General features: G+C 32.1%; 1 protein-coding gene across 1 annotated transcript; it reads left to right on the top strand.

Annotated features, from left to right (window-relative positions):
• Window positions 1-6,212: 6,212 nt before the first annotated feature.
• LOC143056993 (uncharacterized) lies at window positions 6,213-21,952 on the top strand. The gene is made up of 11 exons (XM_076230213.1): window positions 6,213-6,474; window positions 8,021-8,149; window positions 10,353-10,538; window positions 12,463-12,685; window positions 13,124-13,240; window positions 14,153-14,332; window positions 16,120-16,326; window positions 17,426-17,575; window positions 17,912-18,006; window positions 19,060-19,202; window positions 21,555-21,952. The coding sequence occupies exons 1-11, from the start codon at window positions 6,250-6,252 to the stop codon at window positions 21,676-21,678; spliced, it is 1,779 nt and encodes a 592-aa protein (XP_076086328.1). The 5' UTR covers window positions 6,213-6,249; the 3' UTR covers window positions 21,679-21,952.
• Window positions 21,953-24,618: the final 2,666 nt, after the last annotated feature.

The raw sequence follows: 24,618 nt of genomic DNA, 5'->3' as shown, positions 1-24,618 counted from the left end.
TATTTTCAGACGAAGCAAATTCAAGTTTCAAAAAAGAACAACACAGATTCATAAAACATAAATGCGTTCAATGTCACACAATATGTGCTAAAAAAATTCCTAAATATTTGTTCTTTGGAGATTCCGTATATCGTCAAGTTATTGGAATTCCAATTGGTACTCACTGTGCGCCACTTATTGCGGACCTGTTTTTGTATTGTTATGAGTTACTTTGGAGATTCCGTATATCGTCAAGTTATTGGAATTCCATGGGGACTAACTGTACACCACTTATTGTGGACCTGATTTTGTATTGTTATGAGTTACAATTTAAGACTAAAATCAGCAAAGACCCATCGAAACAGCATTTGATACAAAAATTTAACAATACTTTTAGATATTTGGATGATATATTGGCTCTCAATAATGACGACTTCAGTATGTATACTAAAGAATTTTATCCTGTTGAACTTACTTTAAATAAAGCGAATACTACCAATGACCACTGCCCTTTCCTTGAACTTGATATCTATATCATTAACGGGAAGCTTAATACAAAAAAAATATGATAAAAGAGATGATTTTTCATTTCATATCGTTAACTATCCATTTTTAGATGGTGACGTTCCCTTGTCACCATATCATGGTGTTTATGTTTCTCAACTTGTGCGATTCGCTCGTGTATGTAACAACGTGTTAGATTTTAGCCAGAGAAATTTATGTATTACTGAAAAATTATTATTCCAGGGTTTTCGATATCACAAACTAGTCAAAACATTTACTTAATTTTATCATAGGTACAAGGAAATAATTCGTAAATATAACTCAACATGCAGAAATGTTATACGTTCAGGTATTTCACATCCAATCTTTTATGGTAATATTCTTTACAAAGCACATAAATGTCAATATTCACCTCAAAAGCTAACAAACATTTAAACAGACTTATCAAGAAGGGATAAAGTTACGATACTGTCAGGTCATTAAAAATTGCATATTTTGGCTTTAATATCGATACAGTTAGAGGGTCTTTGCATCGGAATTAAACACATTTATGCTAAAACTAGTTGTTGGCATGACATGGGTTATGTTCTTCTCATATATGTCATGATGATATAATAATAAACCCTTGACAGGAGAAATTGTGCCTGATATTCATATGATGAAGACATAATCTTTCAATCAGTTTAATTGAAGTCTGGAGCTGGTATGTCAGTAACTGCTAGTAGTCTGTTGTTATTTATGTATTATTGTCATTTTGTTTATTTTCTTTGGTTTCATATTCTGACATCGGATTTGGACTTCTCTTAAACTGAGTTTTACTGTGCGTATTGTTGTGCGTTTGTTCTACTGCATTGGCTAGATGTATAGGGGGAGGGTTGAGATCTCAAAAAAACATGTTTTACCCCACCGCAATTTCGTGCCTGTCCCAAGTCAGGGGCCGCTGGCCTTTGTAAGTCTTGTATGATTTTTAATTTTAGTTTCTTGTGTATAATTCGGAGTTTAGTATGACGTCCATTATCACTGAACTAGTATGCATATTTGTTTAGGGGCCAGCTGAAGGATGCCTCCTGGTGCGGGAGTTTCTCGCTACATTGAAGACCCATTGGTGGTCTTCGGCTGTTGTCTGTTCTTTGGTCGGATTGTTGTTGCTTTGACACGTTCCCCATTTTCATTCTCAATTTTATTAAATGAGTGAAAAACAGTCATGCAGACAAATTGGAATTAAAGCTATAGTCGCTTAGTCGTTTTAATATATCAAACAAAAGCTAGCCATGAACAGTTGTTTTCCCTTCGTTTGATGTTTTTGATCTTTTTTACAATTGATAAGGGACTTTCCGTTTTTAATTTTCCTTGGAAAGTGGTATTTTTGTTATTTTACTTTATACATTTTACCAGGCTTACAAAACGATTATTTTGAATGTATCTTTTTTTCCTGTAAGTTCCTATACCGCATGTCTTTATGTTTATATCAATATCAAAATGCGCATTTTATTTTATGAAATTGGAAACTTAAATATTGATGATATAGAGATTTATTACATAATGTGATAAAAGATTTTTCTGACTCAACCTACAAGGACAAAACACAATCAGTGAGACTACCACAAACTCTTACTTAACTTTACGCATAACCCAATTAAATATATATGCTCAAACAAATCTTTATTGACTCTGTTTGACAGGAGGGCAGATAAAAATGACACTCCGTAAATTTTATGGACACCATCACGAATTGGTTGATCCATGCGATGTGTTTTTGTCTAAACTAACTAAGGACATTTTTACCACGTCTTAAATTATGGTTTGTCATTACGTCGTCTGATCTTTAAGTACCGAACGTGACTAATTCCCGATTGTGACTGTTTTGCAGCTGTTAATTTGCATTGCTTTAAGACGTGCCACGGTATTTTCCTATCCAAAATTCATGTATTCAGCCTTGATGTTATATTTGTTATTCTGGTCGGATATTGTCAACTGTCTTAGCGTTTGTAGTTGTAAATCTTATTATTTTCCTTTCTATTCGTGTGTTAAAGTAAAGATAATAAATCACCCAGTTCATTTATAAGATTTTAGTTTGGGTCAACTAAATTAACACGATGTAATCGTTTTGCAGTTTGATTTAGAAGAAATACCGACATAGCCAGATAATACAATTCAAAATTGTATAATTGCTACCACATTTTTATATTAATAAGTATTGTAATATTAGTATTACAAACCAAATCTTGAACTTTATCCTATTTTTGGGAAATTTTTTGAAATTTAAATGTGACGTCACTTTTGTGCGTCGATCTTTTCGGCTAACATATAATACATTGTTCGGCTGTGCTGTTTTTATGTGTTGATTTAGGTTGTTTTACGTATTCATTTTTATTCTGTAACTAGTCACCACTTCGGTGATAACATGTATATCTATTATATAGTCATTTTTATAAATTTACTCTTTGCTAAAGTATGAATTATTCTAAATACTAAGGATTTTCTTATCCCAGGCAGATAACCTTAACCGTATTTGACCCTACGTTTTGGAATTTTGGGCATCAATGCTTCCATATTTGTTTGGCTTTCTTTGCTATGTTGACCTAATCGTCACTGAAGAGTCTGACTGTAGACGAAACACTTGTCTGACGTATTAAATTAAACAACCACTGGGTCGATGCCACTGCTGGTGGAGATTTATTTCCCCGAGGGTATCACAAGCCCAGTAGTCAGCACTTTTTGTGCTGACATGAATTATCATTGATATGATTCTATTTATAAATTGACTGTTCACAAAATTCGATTTTTTGGAAATACTAAGGCTTTTCTACCTCAGGCATAGATTGCCCTTAGCTGTATTTGGCAAAACTTTTAGGAATTTTGGTCCTCAATGCTCTTCAACTTCGTATTTTATTTGGCCTTTTTAACTTTTTTGGATTCGAGCGTCACTGATGAGTCTTTTGTAGACGAAACGTGCGTCTGGCGTATATACAAAATTACGTCCTGGTATCTATGATGAGTTTATTTATAAGCCTGGTATCGTTAATAACTATTAGCTTGTCGTAATGTTCTGTTGTATTGTTTATTTGTGTGTTTCTCTGTCCTGTATGTTCTTCAATTTATTTATATTGTAGTCCTGTCATGTAATGTTGATATTTTTATGTTGTATTTAACATTGCCATAAAACCGGAAGTTTTGGCAAGCCAAAAAACCAGGTTCAACCCACCATTAATTCTTAAAATGTCCTGTACCAAGGTTGGAAAAGGGCCATTGTTATATTATAGTTCGAGTCAGTGTGTGTTGAATTTTAGTGTTTCTGTTGTGTCGTTGTTCTCCTCTTATATTTGATGGTTTCCCTCAGTTTTAGTTTGTAACCCTGATTAGTTTTTTCTCAATCGATTTATGAATTTCGAACAGCGGTATACTACTGTTGCCTTAATTTGCTCATTGGGTCATACCTTTAATACATTTATAATTGTAACATTTGAGATTAGTTTACGTTAGTGAAAGCAAAATTAGATGATCATAACAATTTGTTGACTAAAAAACGAATTAAAAGTCAAGAAAAATATCAAATTACATGTTTATGATTGTTGTCATGTATCGTGTATTTATTTAAATTGGATAAAAAATGTTTCGAGAAGCATTGTCCACTTATTTTACTGCATAGCTAGACTATACAACTGGTGTCTCAAAAGTTGGGGCTCCGGTTATTTTCTGACTTTGTGAATTCAGTGAAGATAATGGCAAGTTATATTTTTTACTTTGTGAAACCGGGTGGAAATGGGCATCATCATAAACTCGGTTGTAAATATAAGGATTCTTTATTAAAGGTCTTAGAACGACAGTTGTCTCATATAAATACCCTACAAAACATTATTATAAAATACTATAAATACTGGTGCAAAGAAAGATAACTCTAACATGTTTATGAACAAGTCCATTGCTCTAACTTTTACATCTATATTTCTGTCTCCAAGACTCAACTTAAACTTGTGTCTTACATGTATTAGTTTATGCAGCTCATAAACTAATAAATATTCTGTTACCATGTAAATAATATACTCTACATGATTCCATAAATAGTAATAAACTAAGCAAAACAGTAAAACATTAAAATATCTACATGCAGCAACTCAGCACTATAAAGTAAGCAAAATAAGCAAATAATTAACAACATAATACAACTATTTGCTTACCTCAAGTGTTAATTTGAAGGTCACAAGACTAACATCATATGTGTATTGCTACATCAAATAATAACCTGAAGATAAATATGAATTTATAACTAATGTGTTCCATGTCTACAATATGACTCAAATATATCTAAGGTATTCGTTAGAAAAATAGAAAATAAATGTAAAATGCATAATTAAAAGAATAAAATTATACTGAATTTGATGTTAAAAAACTCGGGTGTGAAAGTTATTTCTTATAACTTGAAATTCGAAACAGAAACAAAATAAAATATTTTAAACGATTAAAAATAAAGTTTGAGTGAATACACAATTTAAAGTAATACGGTAAAATTCCATAATTACGTCTTAAATTCAGGAGATGCATTTGATAATTATATAATATATCCATTCAGAACTCCGGATCTATTGCTTGCTGCTTCTATATCAGGTCTTTATATTTAGGTTAGACGTATAATTATTGAATTGTAACGTATAACTTTATTTTAAGTCGTTTTAGATATTTTAAATTTTTGTTTCTGTTTCGAATTTGATCTTCACTGAATTCACAAAGTCAGGAAATAACCGGTAGTTCATTATAAAATCAATTGCGGGTACGCATACAGCCTACGAAATATAACAGTGGCGGATCCAAGGGGGGGGGGGGGGTTCCGGGGGTGCGCACCCCCCTTTATTTTTGCCGATCAATGCATTTGTATCGGGACATATGTTTTGCACCCCCCTTTGCCCTGGGTGCCCTGGGTGCCCTGGGTTAGCACCCCCCCCCCCTTTCGAAAATTCCCGCATCCGCCCCTGATATAATGAAGAATATGTGGTATGATTGCCAATGAGACAACTCTCAACAAGAGACCAATATGACACAGAAATTTAATAGGTCACCGCACGGCCTTCAACAATGAGCAAAGTACATACCGCATAGTCAGCTATAAAAGGCCCCGAATTGACAATGTAATACCATTGAAAGGAGAAAACTAACGGCATAATTTTTGGATACGGGTACCCGCATGCGGATACGCGCACACAGTGCCTTAAAAGGGACAGTGGCTATTTTGCAGGCACTTGCCATTAAAATAGCAAATTTGCTATGATTTTCCGGCTCTGATTAAAATATCTTAATTCAAGCCGACAAAATAGCCTATTTTTTTTTTTTTTTTTTTTATATATAGAAATGGCTTAATAACTTGCAGAGAACTATGTTAACCATGACTGCGAAATTAACTATGTACAACAAAGACAAATTCATCTTGTGTCTATCAGAATATTTCGGTGCCGACTTAACCAAGCCGCCGAGTCATGGTTGCATAACAAATCTCTTCACTTTATTTCATTTATGCCAAACTATTCACTTAAACTACAAAATAAAAACAACTTCATAGTTTTGCACGTTAAGGTCCAATTGGAAGTGATAAACCGTTATTAAATAGAACTGATGCTGACTAATCCTTTATGAAGCGATATGGTGTTTGCTGTTGGGACGAAATGACTTGTGTCGAAAAAACGTTAAAAATAATAACCAATCAAAATAGACTAAATAATTCAGCGAGGGGCATTCAAAATATGAAAATCCACTTCCTGTTGTTAATTTGTTGAAATGCAGCGCATTAGTTATTCTTTTTTCATATTGATAGTTTGCTTTATCCACACTGACAGTTTGGTCCTAGACTCTATAAAAGGATGGCTTTTTGGCCCCGACACAGATATAGATAAATCATTCTCGAAAAATGTGAAATTTGAAGTGGTTTCAACAGACAAAAAGTTTCTGAAGTTTGCCAGTGAACTGAACGAGATGTCTCCTTTAGATTCTTGTTATCATATAGTAATTATATATGTGAACAGTATATATGTTCCTGCTTATACTTATATATACCTGATAGTCACAGAATATAATTAAGTCCCCCCATAATAGTTGTTCCAAAGAACTTTTATCATAGAACAAGTTCCATTGTGAACTTTCCTTATACATGTGTATAATTATAATATTTTATCCAATGCTATAAAAAAATCTTTCTCAAAGGATAAAATAATATGAGGCAGGCATTACCTGTGAATACACCTTATCGTTATTAGCCTTATCGGCCAGCTGACCTGGCCGCTTGAACTTTTGACGCATGCAACAATCACTTTTCTATTGTGGCGTAAGATATTTTGTTTTATGACGTCAAAATTTTATGGGAACCTGTGTAATATCCAGTAATGGCGGACAAATAGCGATAAGGTGTATGGGGACGAAGTCTGTATGATTTGTTTTTTGATTCAAACACATTAATAAAAGAAGCGGAAATACAGCAACATCTCCAATTTTGGTTCTGTTAAGGATTTAGTTGTTATTTAAGTTATGACGTCATACTCAATGTAAACAAAGAAACGCTTTCATCATGTAACATTTTTTTCATATCAAACAATTAATATGAGGCAGGCATTACCTGTAAATGGGGACGAAGTCTGTTTGAATTATTGTTGTGTAACTTAAATATTATACTGTAATGTTTCCGATTTTATTTCTGTTGTTAGGGATTTTAGTTGTGGTGTTATTTTAGTTATGGCGTTATATGCAATGTAAACAAAGAAACGCTATCATCAAGTCACGTTTTTTCATATCAAGAAATTATTAAAAATGAAATTGGTATAAATATATATTTTACTCAAAGTTTCATACAAACGAGACCGGAAAAGGAAGTACATTGTAGATTTCTGTGCAGATGCTGGAATTCAAAACATGACATCAAAAAAATTGAACGATTTTGAGTTCATTAGTACAATGAAAATTTCGGAAAAATTTTCCCGATTTTTTTTATTTTTTTTTTTTTATTGATTTTTTCTACTGTTAATGGGGACTTTGTCCCCATTTTAAAATGAATTAGTTTTGAGTACCAATCCTATTTTACTACACTGATAAATATATATGCAAACAAGACCTGAAAAGGAAGTAGATTTCTGCACAAATGCAGGGATTTAAGAAAGTCTAAAAAAAAAGTTAACTATTTTGAGTTCATTAGCATGATTAGTAGAATGAAAATTTCAGGAATTTTTTTTTTTTTTTAATATTTCAACCGCAATTGGGGACTTCGTCCCCATAATATGAGGCAGGCATTACCTTTGAGAAGGGTAGGAAGTCTGGTATCATTCAGTGTATGAATTTTTTTTAATTATTATTTCAAACACATTATCTTAGACATGTTAGAACAGAACATCAAATTTAATGCAAAATAACAACAGTACAACAGTTTCAAATTGAATCTATTTACAAGTATGATAATAAATACATATATAAAATATTTGTGTGCCTACACCATGTGTACATTTTGTACTTACAACTTGGCTATTTTGAAATTCAAGACCTACATTTTATCTTTTATTCATAGGTAGTATTTAGTCTAAAGAAAAGGTGTGGGGAGCTTACTGAAGAGGAATTGAACAAGCTAGCAGTACAACTACTGAACTGTCAATCACAGGCAGAAGGGAGACCTGTATTTAAATGTACTACTGACATGGTAAGAACTGTGATTGAAGGTATATATAATGTATCGTCACATGGCTGAGTGGTTTAAGTAGTTACTACTGTAATCACTAGCAGGTCAACACTGAGGTTCTTTTTTCCTGGCACTATGGCATCAACCACCAATAAAAACTGCCAGCCACGAAATAGATTAAATGAGGAGCTTAAAAGCACCATAAATCTAAAATCAAATCAAATCATGTGTGCAGGAGTTCCATTTTAATCACATACATGATTGTTCTTGATAAATGCACTCAATAATTTTTCTGAATTAACAGTACTATAAATGAGATTTAACATTTTATTTGATAGTCTAAGACTGCCATGTTTGTAATTGAAATTGTAGAGGCTGTCCTTTTTTAGCTCACCTGGCCCGAAGGGCCAAGTGAGCTTTTCCCATCACTTTGCGTCCGGCGTCCGTCGTCGTCGTTAACTTTTACAAAAATCTTCTCCTCTGAAACTATTGGGCCAAATTACACCAAACTTGGCCACAATCATCATTGGGGTAACTAGTTTAAAAAATGTGTGGCGTGACCCGGCCAACCAACCAAGATGGCCGCCATGGCTAAAAATAGAACATAGGGGTAAAATGCAGTTTTTGGGTTATAACTCAAAAACCAAAGCATTTAGAGCAAATCTGACGGGGGTAAAATTGTTTATCAGGTCAAGATCTATCTGCCCTGAAATTTTCAGATGAATCGGACAACCCGTTGTTGGGTTGCTGCCCCTGAATTGATAATTTTAAGGAAATATTGCTTTTTTTTGGTTATTATCTTGAATATTATTATAGATAGAGATAACCTGTAAACAGCAATAATGTTCAGCAAAGTAAGATCTACAAATAAGTCAACATGACCAAAATGGTCAGTTGACCACTTTAGGAGTTATTGCCCTTTTTAGTCCATTTTTAACCATTTTTCGTAAATCTTAGTTATCTTTTACAAAAATCTTCTCTGAAACTACTGGGACAAATTAATCCAAACTTGGCTACAATCATCATTGGAGTATCTAGTTTAAAAAATGTGTGGTGTGACCCGGCCAACCAACCAAGATGGCCGCCATGGCTAAAAATAGAACATAGGGGTAAAATGCAGTTTTTGGCTTATAACTCAAAAACCAAAGCATTTAGAGCAAATCTGTCATGGGGTAAAATTGTTCATCAGGTCAAGATCTATCTGCCCTGAAATTTTCAGATGAATCGAACAACCCGTTGTTGGGTTGCTGCCCCTGAATTGATAATTTTAAGGAAATTTTGCTGTTTTTGGTTATTATCTTGAATATAATTATAGAGAGAGATAAACTGTAAACAGCAATAATGTTCAGCAAAGTAAGATTTACAAATAAGTCAACATGACCAAAATGGTCAGTTGACCACTTTAGGAGTTATTGCCCTTTATAGTCCATTTTTAACCATTTTTCGTAAATCTTAGTAATCTTTTAGAAAAATCTTCTTCTCTGAAACTACTGGGCCAAATTTAACCAAACTTGGCCATAATCATCATTTAGGTATCTAGTTTAAAAAATGTGTCCGGTGACCGGCCAACCAACCAAGATGGCCGCCATGGCTAAAAATTAGAACATAGGGGTAAAATGCAGTTTTTGGCTTATAACTCTAAAACCAAAGCATTAAGAGCAAATCTGACAGGAAGTAAAATTGTTGATCAGGTCACGATCTATCTGCCCTGGAATTTTCAGATGAATCGGATAATCGGTTGTTAGGTTGCTGCCCCTGAATTGGTAATTTTGAGGAAATTTTGCTGGTTTTTTTTGTTATCTTGAATATTATTATAGATAGAGATAAACTGTAAACAGCAATAATGTACAGCAAAGTAAGAACTAAAAATAAGTCACTATGACCAAAATAGTCAATTGACCCCCTAAGGAGTTATTGCCCTTCATAGTCAATTTTTAACAATTTTCTTAAAATTTGAAGATTTTCAATAACATTTTCCACAGAAAGTACTGTTATAGGTAGAGATAATTGTAAGCAGCAAGAATGTTTAGTAAAGTAAGATCTACAAACACATCACCATCACCAGAACACAATTTTGACATGAATCCATCTGTGTCCATTGTTTAATATTCACATAGACCAAGGTGAGCGACACAGGCTCTTTAGAGCCTCTAGTTTCTCTCTCTAAAATTCTGATAAATTACATAATACATGGAATTGATTGTGTTGTTTTATTTATCTTTAGACTTTAGCTGACTGTACAAGGGAGATGGATGGACCAACATGGAATGCCTATCAGATTGTAGGTAACAGAGCTAGGGCAATGTGTTACGCAACACAGCAGGAACAGTTTAGAAGGATGACAGAGATGACCGTCAGTAATTTGGTGACAGCAGCTACAGATCAGCTGGACAGCATGGAATTAATAAAGGTCTGATTACCTCTATCTGTTCTAAAGCAGCTATAAGATTGAAAGTATAAGAGTTACAAAAGTTCCTTTTTTTTATTTCCTATTTATGGGCATTATGTTTTTCAATCTGTTCGTTCATTCGTTTAAAGTTTTTGGTCGAGTTAGTTTTTGATGAAGTTGAAGTCCAATCAAATTTAAACTTAGTACACAAAGTACTACACATGTTCCCTATTATATGATCTTTCCAAATTGTATGCCAAATTAGAGTTTTAACCTTAATTTTACGGTCCAATTAAAAAAGAAAATAAGAGTGCGAGTAGACCCAGGGCGTCCATGTACTATGGACATATTCTTGTTATTACCCGATTTTATATAGCTACAAATTGTTTTTTTCTATACACATGATACATGCTGTATAAATTTTCTAATAATACATATTATTTTCTCTCTTATTATTAATATTAATATCTACAGTACACATTATTATTTTCATTACTAAAATTATTTATACAATATTTCTAAAATTTTATAATAAGTCAAAGACATTGGAATGCATGCACGTGTCCCATGTTTCTAGAATGATATATTTTTATATTTGAAAAATTATCACGCATGCTCCCTTTGTTATATGACTGGAAAAGGTAAATGTAACAGTATGAAATCCAACAGGCACTATCATGACTATATTTAATTAAGGGGTAGGCCTTGGTAAAACCAAAATTTTCCTCTCGTTTAATTTTTCTTATATTTATATCATTGAAAAGGTAAGGGTCCATGAATCATCTGCCAAAGTCTTAAGGAGATTCACAGTTTCATTTTATGTGTAGGGTATATTGAATATGACCAGTTTTGGGGTACCCTAAAAACAGTCGAAAACACTAGTAGGTAAAAATCACCAAATGGCCAGCTCAGATAATATTTTTTTTTCAAATTTAGCCAGAAAACATTTTTGTCGTTTAATTCCAGCAAATAATTGTTTAAACATTTATTGGTTATTAATCTTTAAAATCACAAAATTTTATTGAATTTGGCCGTTTATTTTTCAACAAGTTGGCTAACACACGAAAAAAGTAGAATTTTGGTAGAAAATTCATTTTTCCCTTACAAAAACTTCTACAGACTGTCTTTGCATTCTTTTAATGTGTTATAGGGAAAGGATTACTGTCCCAATAATAATTCTAATTAATTTATAAGGAAATCAGAAATCTTCAGTATGGGACGAGTATCCTTGGGACGAGTTGACATAATTTTTATCACATTTATTTATTGGTTTCACTCCCCAGACTTCCAAATGCCCCTGTCATCAATAGCAGACGCTATCAGAATTCATTGTTTTTTACCGTCTGCCACTATCTAAGTACTAACTTTGTGTTAATGTAGATTATCTATTAGCATATGCTTGTACTAGGATTGATGTTCAGATCATATCTTCTAGAATTGTGCTTTTTATATTGGGGGAAAAAAAAAAACACAAACATGAGTAAAATCTCTGTATCAATGACTTCACTAAAACCATTTTACTTCATTATGTAATTCATATGTTCAAATCGAATTTCCCAAAACTTCCAAGATTTTATTCTAAAGTAATGCCACAAGGTTCTTAAGTCAGTATATCATGTATATATAGTTGCTCTAGAACTCCTCAAAGTCAGTTCATTGGTGTTGTTTTAAGTGTTTCATGTATGAATGGTAACTTCTACATTTTCATTCATATCATTAAAAGAAGATGTTCTTTAGTTTATTGTTTTGTGGTGTCAAAAATGTACAGCTGTCTGTATCTGTCTGCATCATTCTCACAGCCAAATGTAAACAACATAAATGCTTGATCACTGTTTAATTTACTGCTATGTTAAAACTCACTAATGACTTTCAATGCATGTGTAAGAGTTGTCTCCCATATACCAGGTCTACCCCCTTAATATTATTATTATTTATTTATTTATAGAATAATCAGGAAGCACTACACAACATGGCTACAGACACCATTAGAAAGTTATACGAGAGTCAACAGGAAATGCTAGGCCATCATCAACAGTTACAGATAACACAAGAGGGAGTCATGACCCAGATAACGGACAATATGGCATCACTTAAAACAGAAAAAGCTTTGATTGCTGCTGGAAATAAAGAACTGGCAGATCAGACTTACAATATAAAGAACAAATTAGGTTGTTGTTATGCTCCATTTATGAGTTATGTTTAGTCTGTGTGTCTGTCTGTTATAAACTTTCTCCATGTTCAAATTTGGTTTCAGGTAGTTTACTGTGATGATATAGTAAAATCAACTTGAAGCTTAATTTTTTCCCTCCGAGTCACTTATTATAAAATTTGTTTAAAACCAGATTTGTTTTAACTTTTTAATTTTTTTTGTAATAAGCCATGATACATGAACACCTGAAGAGACTTTAAAGACAATTTGTTTTTGAAAACTAAGAATTGTAGTATCAAGTTGTGAAAATCAATATTTTTTATTATATTTTGATTGGAATATTTTAACAAACTGAAGCCTAAAAATGGATGACTACATATTTTTCTGAAAAACAGTGATTTTTTAAAATTTATATCTATATTTAAATAATATAGATCATTTGGTTATCTTTTTTCAGAGGAAGCCATGACAACTTTACAGAGTCAGAATCAAGAACAAAAGACAAACCATGAAATTATCATACAAGATCTAATGAACATACAGACAAAAGCTCAAGATACAATAGATAAACTAGGTAAGATTGGAATATTTTTGAACTTTGGAAAATCCCCCCTGACAACGTCAACCAATCAGACAAAAGTTTTAAGTTGTCAAATGTATAAAAGTTCATTCAAAGATGCTCAATAGTTAGTAGAATCATTTGTCTTTTAAAATACAACTGGCATATAAGGATTGTAATGATACTATGCAGATAAATTTAATGGTTTTCAAGAGCTAAATTGACAGCGTGTCATCACTATATATATAGCTACAATATTAATGGGTTCCGTTTACGATTATAAAAATAAGATAGGGAGATAATTTTAACAAAGTAATATCCTGACTGATGTTACTTTAAGTATAAGACTCAATTAGTTTGAAAATAAAAAAATTGTACCTGAAATTTGGATAAGTTACCTTTTATTATTCACATAAATCAAAAGTTTCAAAGCTGACATGAAATATCAATCATTGACATTATGTACCATGATGTCCTTTCTTGGAACCCAGTTCATATGTGACACCTATCATTTAAAGAAATACAATTGTAAGTCCTTAGGTTAATGGATAAAAAAAGGTGTTTGTGTATAAATACTGTAAACAGATATCAAGATAGATCTGGCATAATGATTGATCGCCAAAATAAATCCTTACATTTTTTTGCAATTTGGAACCTACGATAGCATTAAAAAGTACATGCAATCATTTCTGAAACTACAGTACATAAACCTTGCGTTGTTGAGTTGCTATCCTGCTGATGTTTAATTCTTATTTTCTCCTTTTATCGATGAGCCGTTTTCAGACTTTTCTTTAAATTTGTTAAATATGGAACAAATGATTTAACACCACTGTAAACAAATTCTTCATTAGTGATAAGAATCCTATTTGCAGTTAATGAAAACCTCAGTGAACGCTTGGGTTTTGAGATAAATGATTAATTTTTCAGACAAAAGTACACAGCATCTTTTACAAAATCACCAGGATCTGAAGAAACAGTATGTAGTGATGCATGAAAAGATGGTAAAAATAAATTCAACCGTGACAGATTTGATGAAATCTATAAATAGTATGCAGGAAAAGTTGGACAAAAAGATTTCTTGGTTTTCTCATTTACTAGGAACTACGGGTAGGTTTCTTCTTTAGCTGTGTTCACAAGTAATTGGAATTCAATTCACATTAACTTATTTGAATTAGTTTAATTTGCATTAGAAACGTTTTACGTCTTAATTTAAATTCCATTTCAAATTGCAATGCGCATCAAATCATCTTTACTGTCCAAACGACGTTAACTTTTAATTCGTATTAACAAAACCACATTTCTAATGAGAATTAGATATTGAGAATTAGCCAATTTGAATCAGTTCGAATTAAAAAAGAAGAGGGTGTGAACGCGATTATTAGAATTAAATGTACGTATGAATAAGGAATTTATTTCTAGGTCAAGAAGTCACATTCTTTAGTAAAGCTTAAAATCATATTTACAAAATATTTTGAAAATGTTTTATACATTATACTTATGATCTGTTATTGTTTATAGTTCAAACAATGTATATATCTGATACAAACATTTCATAATAAACATGTATTTGAATGTATGGAAAAGAAATAGAAATACAGATACACTTAACATATCCAAGAATTTGTATTAGCAAACTAAGTAAAACATTGATCTAATTGCAAAATTAAGAAGATGTGGTATGATTGACAATGAGACAACTAACTCTCCAACAGAGATCAAATGACATAAAAATCAATTACTATATGTCACCGTACAGCCTTCAATTATGACCAAACCCAATACCACTAATTCAGCTATAAAAGTCCCCAATATGACAAATGTAAAACAATTCAAACAAATCTAGCGCTCTGGTTTATGTACAAAACAATGAACAAAAAAATCCAATATAATATACATTAACAAACAAAGTTAGCTTTAATGGGAAAAAAATAACAATGGTATATAATAAAGAAGTATGGACCTGTTTTTTTCTCTCATTTGTACCTGATCATAAAGAGTGTTATTAAGGATGTATTCTTCTGACTTTTCAGTCTCGTTCAGTTTCGTTGAAATATCGTTCTTAAATAATTTCCAAAACATGTGATACAAGTAATAAATATCAATGAATCTTAAAAATATCATAATCAAACATAACACTGTGAAAAAATTGTGTATTTACAATGAATGGTTTTTGAGTAATCCAGTTTTCAAATTTTACGACCAATCAAGTCAGTATTTTTAGCCAAAATTTTGAGAAAATGGGTGAGGGATACAAAAAATGATTTTAAAAGAATCATGTACATCCCATATCATTTTGGTCTTTTCAAATTTCTTAGATATGTATTTCTTCAATCATGTATAACAAAACAGTTGAAATAATAGGCATTGTGTTCTTAAAACTGAGAAAAATCAAAAAAATACAAAATTGACAGCATGGTAAATTTTACACAAAAAAGCGTCAAAATATAATAAAACTTTCTGATGTTAACACCTACCTATAGTTTTCTTAGGTAAAATATATTCAGATTGGTCCACTTCATCTTTATAGAAAGTATGAAAAAAAGTTTAAATGTGGAACTGTGATTTTTTTCACGATAATAGCCCAAAAATAGGTAAAAATCGATGAAAAATGGGAAAATCATCAAATTTGGGCATTTTCAAAGGGCCGTAGCAAAAAAAGAAGTGCACCACCATATGATTTTTTCTTCACCAATTATTTTGTTACAGTCTTATAAACCCAAAAATCAGGTTAAGAAAAAAAGTTTAATTCTAGAAATTTTTGGCTCCTCAGAGGTGTACATCCTTAAAAAAAAAACAAGGAAAATATGTGTCATTCACACTGAAATTTTGATCATATTATTTAACAGCACAATGTACTTTTACAACTCTAATGACATGTATATTTCTTTTTCCAGAGGAGAAGATAACAATATTATTGATGTTTGGACAACATATAGTATTTTTGATGCTGATAATGTTCCTTACAGCCTACCTACAGGTTCCTTCAATGTCTCGTGTTCTTATCCTCATTGTTACCTTTGCTAACTCAGCTATAGAGATCCAGTCTGGGAATGGAGCAGGATTTATAAGGATGGCTGGAGTGGACTTCTCTATTATAATGGGTAAAACCACAATAAAAGTTGACATTTTTTTTACCAGCCAACAAACTCAATTTTGGATATTTTGACCTTGTAGTTGCTTTTTGAAATTTTCATAATATTATATTCTATATTTAATACTCAAAGAATTTTTTGAGCTTTTCAATCTACCAGATAACAGTAAGATTTCTATATTGTCTCAACTCCATCACATCCATTTCATCATTTGATTTAAGAGACATTTCCATTTTAATCAAAAATTTAATAATGTCCGTCAGCACATGGAATGTAAACAAATTACTGTAAATTCAGAAGTTACTGTGATTTTTAACTGGATTTTTGTGACAAAAATGTAGGTTATTGATTTGGGGTTGTACGGCAGGCGGTCGGGTGGCCGGGCTGCAACCAAATGTTTCCGTGCATTTACTCATGAACCGTTCAACCAAAGCTTTTAAAATTTTAATATGTTTATACTGACAACAAAATGGAGGTGAAGTTCAATAATGACAATCTTGACTTTTACTGTTCAGGAGTTAAGGTTCTTGAAAGATTTGAAAAATGGTGTTTCCAGTCCTGTCCGTGCATTTACACATGAACTGTTCAACCAAAGCTTCCCAAATTTTAATATGTTGTTACTGATGACAAAATGGAGGTCAAGTTCAATAATGACGATTTTGACTTTTATCGTTCAGGAGTTATGATTCTTGAAAGATCGAAAAATGGCCTTTCCATTCATGTTGTTGCATTTACTCATGAACCATTCAACCTAAGCTTTTCAAATTTTAATATATTGATACTGATGACAAAATGGAGGTCAAATTTGATATTGACGATTTTCACTTTCACCGTTCATCAGTTATGGTTCTTGTGATATTGCCAGGACACAAATAAATGTTATTAAATCTGGTTTGCTGTCAATGTGACAGCCTCTTGTTTAAGAATATGAGAATCTATATCTTTTAAATTTAACAGTTTATTTTAAGGTTCTTTCATATCTTTTGTGGTTTCGATATTTATGTTTATTGGATTACAAAAACTTAGTACACTGAATACAATTTAGATGTCATAGACAGGAGCTACTTTCTGTCCACATTTAAGAGAATTTTTTTTTTTCAATTTGCAGCAAATGGTTTATACTATATTTGGAAATCCAAAGGTAATATACAAAAGGCTCCTTTAAGACTTACAGGAACCGATCCTGATGCAACTCAACCAGTCACACATGAAGAGTTACAGAACTTGACAAATATAGTTGGAAGACTACAGTTTTCATGTGAGTGATAAATATATATCATCATTATACGGTTTCTATAGCATGTGCAGATAAATTTATTGTGATACAAAATTAATCTATCTAAAAAATTAACAAACAAAATGTGTTACATGGAGTAAAATTGTCTTTCAAATCATCACATGATGATCGACATAAAGGCTATTTTGTCTGTTAATAGAATCTTATTTTTTTTTCACATTGGTTGATGCTTTCATTTTAAAGAAGACAAAAATCTAACATTCTACCTCAGATCTTCATAAAAATGACTCTTGAAACTACTTTGCTTGCACTGTTTCATACTTACAAGTGATAATTGTTTTTGGGTTTGTTTTACAGTAAACGAGAGTGGTATAGGTAATGATACCAGTATGAGAACAACACCGAATGTTACACAGATAGAAACACAGGCTAGACCAGATTCTTCTACTATGGTAAGATATCATACAATGATTTGTAATGAAGTATGTCACTGAATGTAAATGTGGCATCATTTCTTATATCCTTGATAATGGAATATTTGCTTGCCATAGATTACAGTTTAGAACAATTTCTGTGAAACTTGTTTATACTGACCATTGAAAGGACACTTTTAAAAATGTAATTGTAGAGATATGTCTTCATGCAAAGATGTAGTCTTTGTAATTAGTATTGCAATCATGAATCATCTTTATTTTTTGTTTAAAAAATTTTGGAAGAGGTCAGCTGGTGTTGACTTCCTATTTGTTAATTGATTATTTGTGGCTGTACTAGTATAAAATTTCTGATTAGAACAGAAATATACAATTTAAATTAAAGTTTTGGAGCTTTCTATTGTAAATGATTATCATGATCGATGTCTCTTGCACATTTAATCTAGTTGATCCAAGTAGCATTGTGTGGAATTATATTGAAACTGTTTTTTCTGATTATCAATATCTCCATGTTACTGAAATAAAACTAAATCAGAAAAGAAAGCTCACTTATAGATGATACAAATTTTTAAGCTGAGCTGGCATGCAGTAACAGCCTTTTTGTTATGCTTTTACTTTTCTACACTGGTTAGAGGTATAGGGGGAGGGTTGAGATCTCACAAACATGTTTAACCCCGCCGCATTTTTTGCGCCTGTCCCAAGTCAGGAGCCTCTGGCCTTTGTTAGTCTTGTATTATTTAAATTTTAGTTTCTTGTGTACAATTTGGAAATTAGTATGGCGTTCATTATCACTGAACTAGTATATATTTGTTTAGGGGCCAGCTGAAGGACGCCTCCGGGTGCGGGAATTTCTCACTACATTGAAGACCTGTTGGTGACCTTCTGCTGTTGTGTTTTTTTATTTTGGTCGGGTTGTTGTCTCTTTGACACATTCCCCATTTCCATTTTCAATTTTATTTTCACTTAGAAATGCTTCCTTTTGACCCCTCTTCTGCCTTTACTTTTAGTCGCAGAGTAAAATTCATAAGCAGAACTTTACATCCGAATGTAGTCGCCATATATTTTAATTTTTAGCCTGAAGACGTGGACAGAGTACATAGATTTGTATTGAATAGTTCGATGGAGAGATTTTCTACACATTCCAGAGAGGGTACACCTGTATTCTCTAGGACCAGTACACCACAGCCTTCAACTTCAATCAACTACAGAAATGTCAGGTATACATATATATATATATCACTTTCTTAAATTTTCTTTTAATATTAAATTAGGGAAGGTGGATTTATTACAAATCAAGCAACTCACCAATTACGTCTCAAAAGCAAGTCAACAAATTATTTAATTCATAAGCTTGATAAGCTAAAAAGAATATATTAAGGAGGCTCGCAGGTACAAATTTTCAGAAAAAAATAAAACATTTATATTTTATTACAAATTTTATTTGTTACCTTTAGTAGTTATTACTTTATCATATTAAAAATTAGTGCCATTATTGTAACATTAAGGGGCTTTGTTAACAACTATTATAGTGAAATAAAGTATCAGAAGTTGAAAAAAAAAGAAGAAAAAACTCCAAATTAGGTCCCTTTGGTGCAAAAATGCATTTTTTTGGCATTAAAATTGAAATATCTTTTTTTCTCATCGGTGACCTATATTTTTTATTGTTGTTTTCGAATAAGCTGTACATAAACTAAATATTTGTAAAATTTAAATGATTTCTGTAATTTAGTTCTTTTTTAATTTCGATATTACCTCTATTTCTCCTATTAGTTTAACAGAAAAAAAGGACCTTATCAAAAATGTATACTTCTTTCGGAGGCAGATAGTGAGCGTAAATGAACGGTGACCCCATTTTTTATTTCATTTTTCTATTAAGTATACGATAAAGTTCATTTATAGAAAAATATAGCGAAATCCTATATTAAATTAAAAAATTTGATTTAGACCTGCAAGCCCCGTTAAGTGTTAAACACAATTATATATTGAAAGATTCAATTATTAACAGTATATTTTTGTTTGTGTCTTTTACAATTTAGAACAAGGCAAAAGGATTTAGAATGTGTAATTCTGATTATTGTATTTATATTTAGATGAAAGATTGCTGTTATCAACAGGGATTCTAAGTGGGACACCACTGAAAATGACCATTTCTTAATGGCGGCTAAAGATACCAAAGGGACATTCAAACTTATAAGTTGAAAATAAACTAACAAAGCCATGGCTAAAATATAAAAGACCAAAGACAAACAGTAGTATACATAGTGTTTTCCATTTGGCATTTAAGCCAGGTGTGCCAACCCTCTTCTTTTAAAAGCCAACCACCTTTCCATTTTAGGAGATGGTCGGCTTTTTTTTTTCAAATTCCGGATTTTTGTCGGTTCTGCACCGTTAAAATTTATATACTAATCGCGCCTCGCTTTGTTTTCATTGACAAAAATGGCGGATTGTCAAATTTCAATGTTTTCTTCTATTAATTGGTAGAAGAAAAAGGCAGATGACGATGGTGATAAGGAAATTCTGGGCCAATTAAGACAATTAGTTGTATTGAAACTGAAAAAAAATTTAAAACAACGAAAAAGGCACGCAAGCGATCGCGAAGATAAACAGCTTGAGAACAATCCCCAAAATGACAGATATCCCTTTACTGAGGCACTGTCTTTCTGGCAAGAGGTCATGCCAATACTGTTGAAGAAATCAAAAGAGAAAAACTCATAATTGGAAAAATCTTTATATTTGGAACAACTTTTCTAGAGGGTTCCATTATTTTTTATGATAAAGAGGAATATTACAAAATTCTTGGACATATAATACAAAATTGATGGTATAATTCTTGGGGAAAAGTTTCTGTAAATAAAATGAATATGTTCTCATTTGGATCTCGTGAAATGTACCCTCATAAAAGGGATAGTCATTACATTGGGCGGTTACCCCTCATACCCCTCAATTGAGAGGTTGTTCCCAAGCTGATAAATATGGCTAATTGTCAGAGAAGGAGGATGTTACTGTTCTGTGTGCCAAAAATACAGCACTAAAGCGAGAAACAGGACAGAAACCTGGATTAATAATCTATACATATACAGGAGGAGCCATATCGGCTATCCAAGATGTGAAAAACTAATTTGTCAAATGAAAGGCTAGCAGTGATAACAAAAGAACCGTTCAGTTTGAATAAATGTAAATACAATTCTAATCCTTCTTTTTATGATCCCACCAACAGTAAAAACACCAGTTGGAAATGTTAAAACAAAAAAACACACCCGATTGCAAGTGAATTTTTCAAAACACCCACCTTACCTTAGCATGCTTAGTGAATAACGGAGAACACTGATACAAAAAAACAACATAGAAAACCTAAGAAATGAACAACACCAACCCCACCAAAAACCAGGGATGACCTCAGGTCCTCTGAAAGTTATATATGTAGTCCTTTTTTTTGCAAGTCTAATTCTGTTCCAAAATGTAAGCTGTCTAATTAATTGGCAATGTTCTAGAAATAATTTTTACAAGCATAGTAATGTTATCCTTTGTTCTTATATATACCTACATATATATCAATAACTTTATTGTAGGGGTTCAACACCTAGCAGCAGTATGAGTTCTCGTTGTAATGGCCTGACACGTGGTGGGACCCCATGTAGACTGAGTTCTGTCAGAGGACAATCTTACTGCAGAAATCATACAGATCAAGGTTAATCTACAACTTTGTCAAGTTTCCCACCAATTAATACAGACATGCTTGGAAACAAGTCGTCCAACTGTTAAAACAGCCATGCATGGAAAATGTTAGAAATTGAAATGTAAAAACTTCAGGATTTTTGTATCTACTGTCAACATTTTCTTGTAAATTTTGAATAATCATGATAATCGAAACAGCTCAAGAAGATGTAGATCTCTGATTGATTTGTTTTATAAAGATGTTAGAATCGTTAATGAAGGCTGAAATAAATAGTCCTCAAAGTCCCCCCCCTCCTGCATTAATTCTGGAACTGTATAAATTATTTACTTGTGTATGTTTTTTGTTGTCACATCATTTGAGTGACACTAGACATTCCAGCACAGATACAGATTGGGTCATTTATGAGAAATTTGAAATAAATTTGCCTTTATTTTATTTATAATTATTGCTTTTTTGTGCATTTTTCTTTTGATCTTTTTTTTGTGTTTTCATATCATACTACTCACTTGAGATGGAAAATTATCGCTAGAAATTAAGGATGCACGTGGCGTTGCTAATGAAATTGACATGAAATTGACAACATCGTCATAGGTAAAATAGCGATAAACAGATTATTATAGGTCATCTCAAATCAATTGCTTTTCTCGCTTTCACCGTACCGGCTCAAGCGAAAAAATCAATCTTGTTGGAGTGATCAACTATACTTTATAATTACATTTGATATTTGAATGATAAAACATGATATAAATTTTGTATCATATCAATTAGTTATTAAATTATATCTTAGATCAGGAAGAATGACCAAAAGGTTAAAAAGTTTTTTGCTGCAAGATACTTTTTATACGACCGCAAAAATTTTAATTTTTCGTCGTATATTGCTATCACGTTGGCGTCGTCGTCCTGCGTCGTCGTCGTCCGAATACTTTTAGTTTTCGCACTCTAACTTTAGTAAAAGTGAATAGAAATCTATGAAATTTTAACACAAGGTTTATGACCACAAAAGGAAGGTTGGGATTGGTTTTGGGAGTTTTGATCCCAACATTTTAGGAATTAGGGGCCAAAAAGGGCCCAAATAAACATTATTCTTGGTTTTCGCACAATAACTTTACTATAAGTAAATAGAAATCAATGAAATTTAAACACAAGGTTTATAACCACAAAAGGAAGGTTGGGATTGATTTTGGGAGTTGAGGTCCGAACAGTTTAGGAATAAGGGGCCAAAAAGGGGCCCAAATAAGCATTTTTCTTGGTTTTTGCACCATAACTTTAGTATAAGTAAATAAAAATCTATGAAATTTAAACACAAGGTTTATGACCATAAAAGGAAGGTTGGGATTGATTTTGGGAGTTTTGGTCCCAACAGTTTAGGAATAAGGGGCCCAAAAGGTCCAAAATTAAACTCTGTTTGATTTCATCAAAAATTGAATAATTGGGGTTCTTTGATATGCCGAATCTAACTGTGTATGTAGATTCTTAATTTTTGGTCCCGTTTTCAAATAGGTCTACATTAAGGTCCAAAGGGTCCAAAATTAAACTTTTTGTTTGATTTTGACAAAAATTGAATCCTTGGGGTTCTTTGATATGCTGAATCTAAAAATGTACTTAGAATTTTGATTATTGGCCCAGTTTTCAAGTTGGTCCAAATCGGGGTCCAAAATTAAACGTTTGATTTCATCAAAAATTGAATAATTGGGGTTCTTTGATATGCCGATTCTAACTGCGTATGTAGATTCTTAATTTTTGGTCTCGTTTTCAAATTGGTCAACATAAAGGTCCAAAGGGTCCAAAATTAAACTTAGCTTGATTTTAACAAAAATTGAATTCTTGGGCTTCTTTGATATGCTGAATCTAAACATGTACTTAGATTTTTGATTATGGGCCCAGTTTTCAAGTTGGTCCAAATCAGGATCCAAAATTATTATATTAAGTATTGTGCAATAGCAAGAAATTTTCAATTGCACAGTATTCAGCAATAGCAAGAAATCTTCAATTGCACAGTATTGTGCAATAGCAAGAAATTTTCAATTACACAGTATTGAGCAATAGCAAGAAATCTTCAATTGCCCAGTGTTGTGCAATAGCAAATATTTTCAATTGCACAGTATTGCGCAATAGCAAGAAATATCTAATTGCACAATATTGTGCAATAGCAAGAAATTTTCAATTGATTGGAGTTATCTTTCTTTGTCCAGAATAGTAGTTGAATCAACTTAAATCATTGTTTTATACAATATACAATGTATATTCACTTTTACTACCAACTGATAAATTAAAACAATCTTTACCATTCAGTGATAACAAGCACTTTTTTTACATTTTAATATTTTATGATGTATTTAAATGAGTAGTTATTGCTATTTCTTCAATTTTTTTGAGAGGATTAATATTCAACAGCATAGTGAATTGCTCAAAGGCAAAACAAACATTTTAAGTTCATTAGACCACATTCATTCTGTGTCAGAAACCTATGCTGTGTCAACTATTTAATCACAGTCCAAATTTAGAGCTGAATCCAGCTTGAAAGTTGTGTCCATACTTGCCCCAACCGTTCAGGGTTCAACCTCTGCGGTCATATAAAGCTGCGCCCTGCGGAGCATCTGGTTTTAATTGTGTGCTAAGCTCTGAATTGAATTTTCAGGGGTACAGTTTTTAAAAGATTTTAGATAGTGATCTATGAAATGTAATTATCATGTTATAAGTATTGTTTTTTTTTCAATCATTTGGTCAAAAGTGTTGATTCTTTTCTCATCTTGTTTTAGCTCAGTAGTAGAGCATTAATATTTAATACCAGTACTTAATCTGAAAAAGAAGAAATCAAATTTTTATTTGATGTTCAAAAATATTCCAGTGCCAAAACTTAGCCATTTCTTTTTTTCTTGTCTCTATCAGAACATTGATGCCGTTCATATTTTTTTCCTTCATTTGTTTTTTATTAAAGTCTATGTTCCAGACCATAT

This window comes from Mytilus galloprovincialis, chromosome 13 (assembly GCF_965363235.1).
Source record: "Mytilus galloprovincialis chromosome 13, xbMytGall1.hap1.1, whole genome shotgun sequence".
Classification (NCBI taxonomy): Eukaryota; Metazoa; Mollusca; class Bivalvia; order Mytilida; family Mytilidae; genus Mytilus; species Mytilus galloprovincialis.
Note: the sequence above shows the minus strand (reverse complement) of the source record. Positions and strands in the feature narration are given on the sequence as shown.

Bases quoted from the DNA above. Each gene is read 5' to 3' on its own strand.
- LOC143056993 (XM_076230213.1), top strand. From the start codon at position 6,250: ATGCAGCGCATTAGTTATTCTTTTTTCATATTGATAGTTTGCTTTATC. The intron at 12,686-13,123 runs GTTGTTGTTATG...ATCTTTTTTCAG, and splicing joins CAATATAAAGAACAAATTAG to AGGAAGCCATGACAACTTTA. The intron at 19,203-21,554 runs GTATACATATAT...ACTTTATTGTAG, and splicing joins ATCAACTACAGAAATGTCAG to GGGTTCAACACCTAGCAGCA.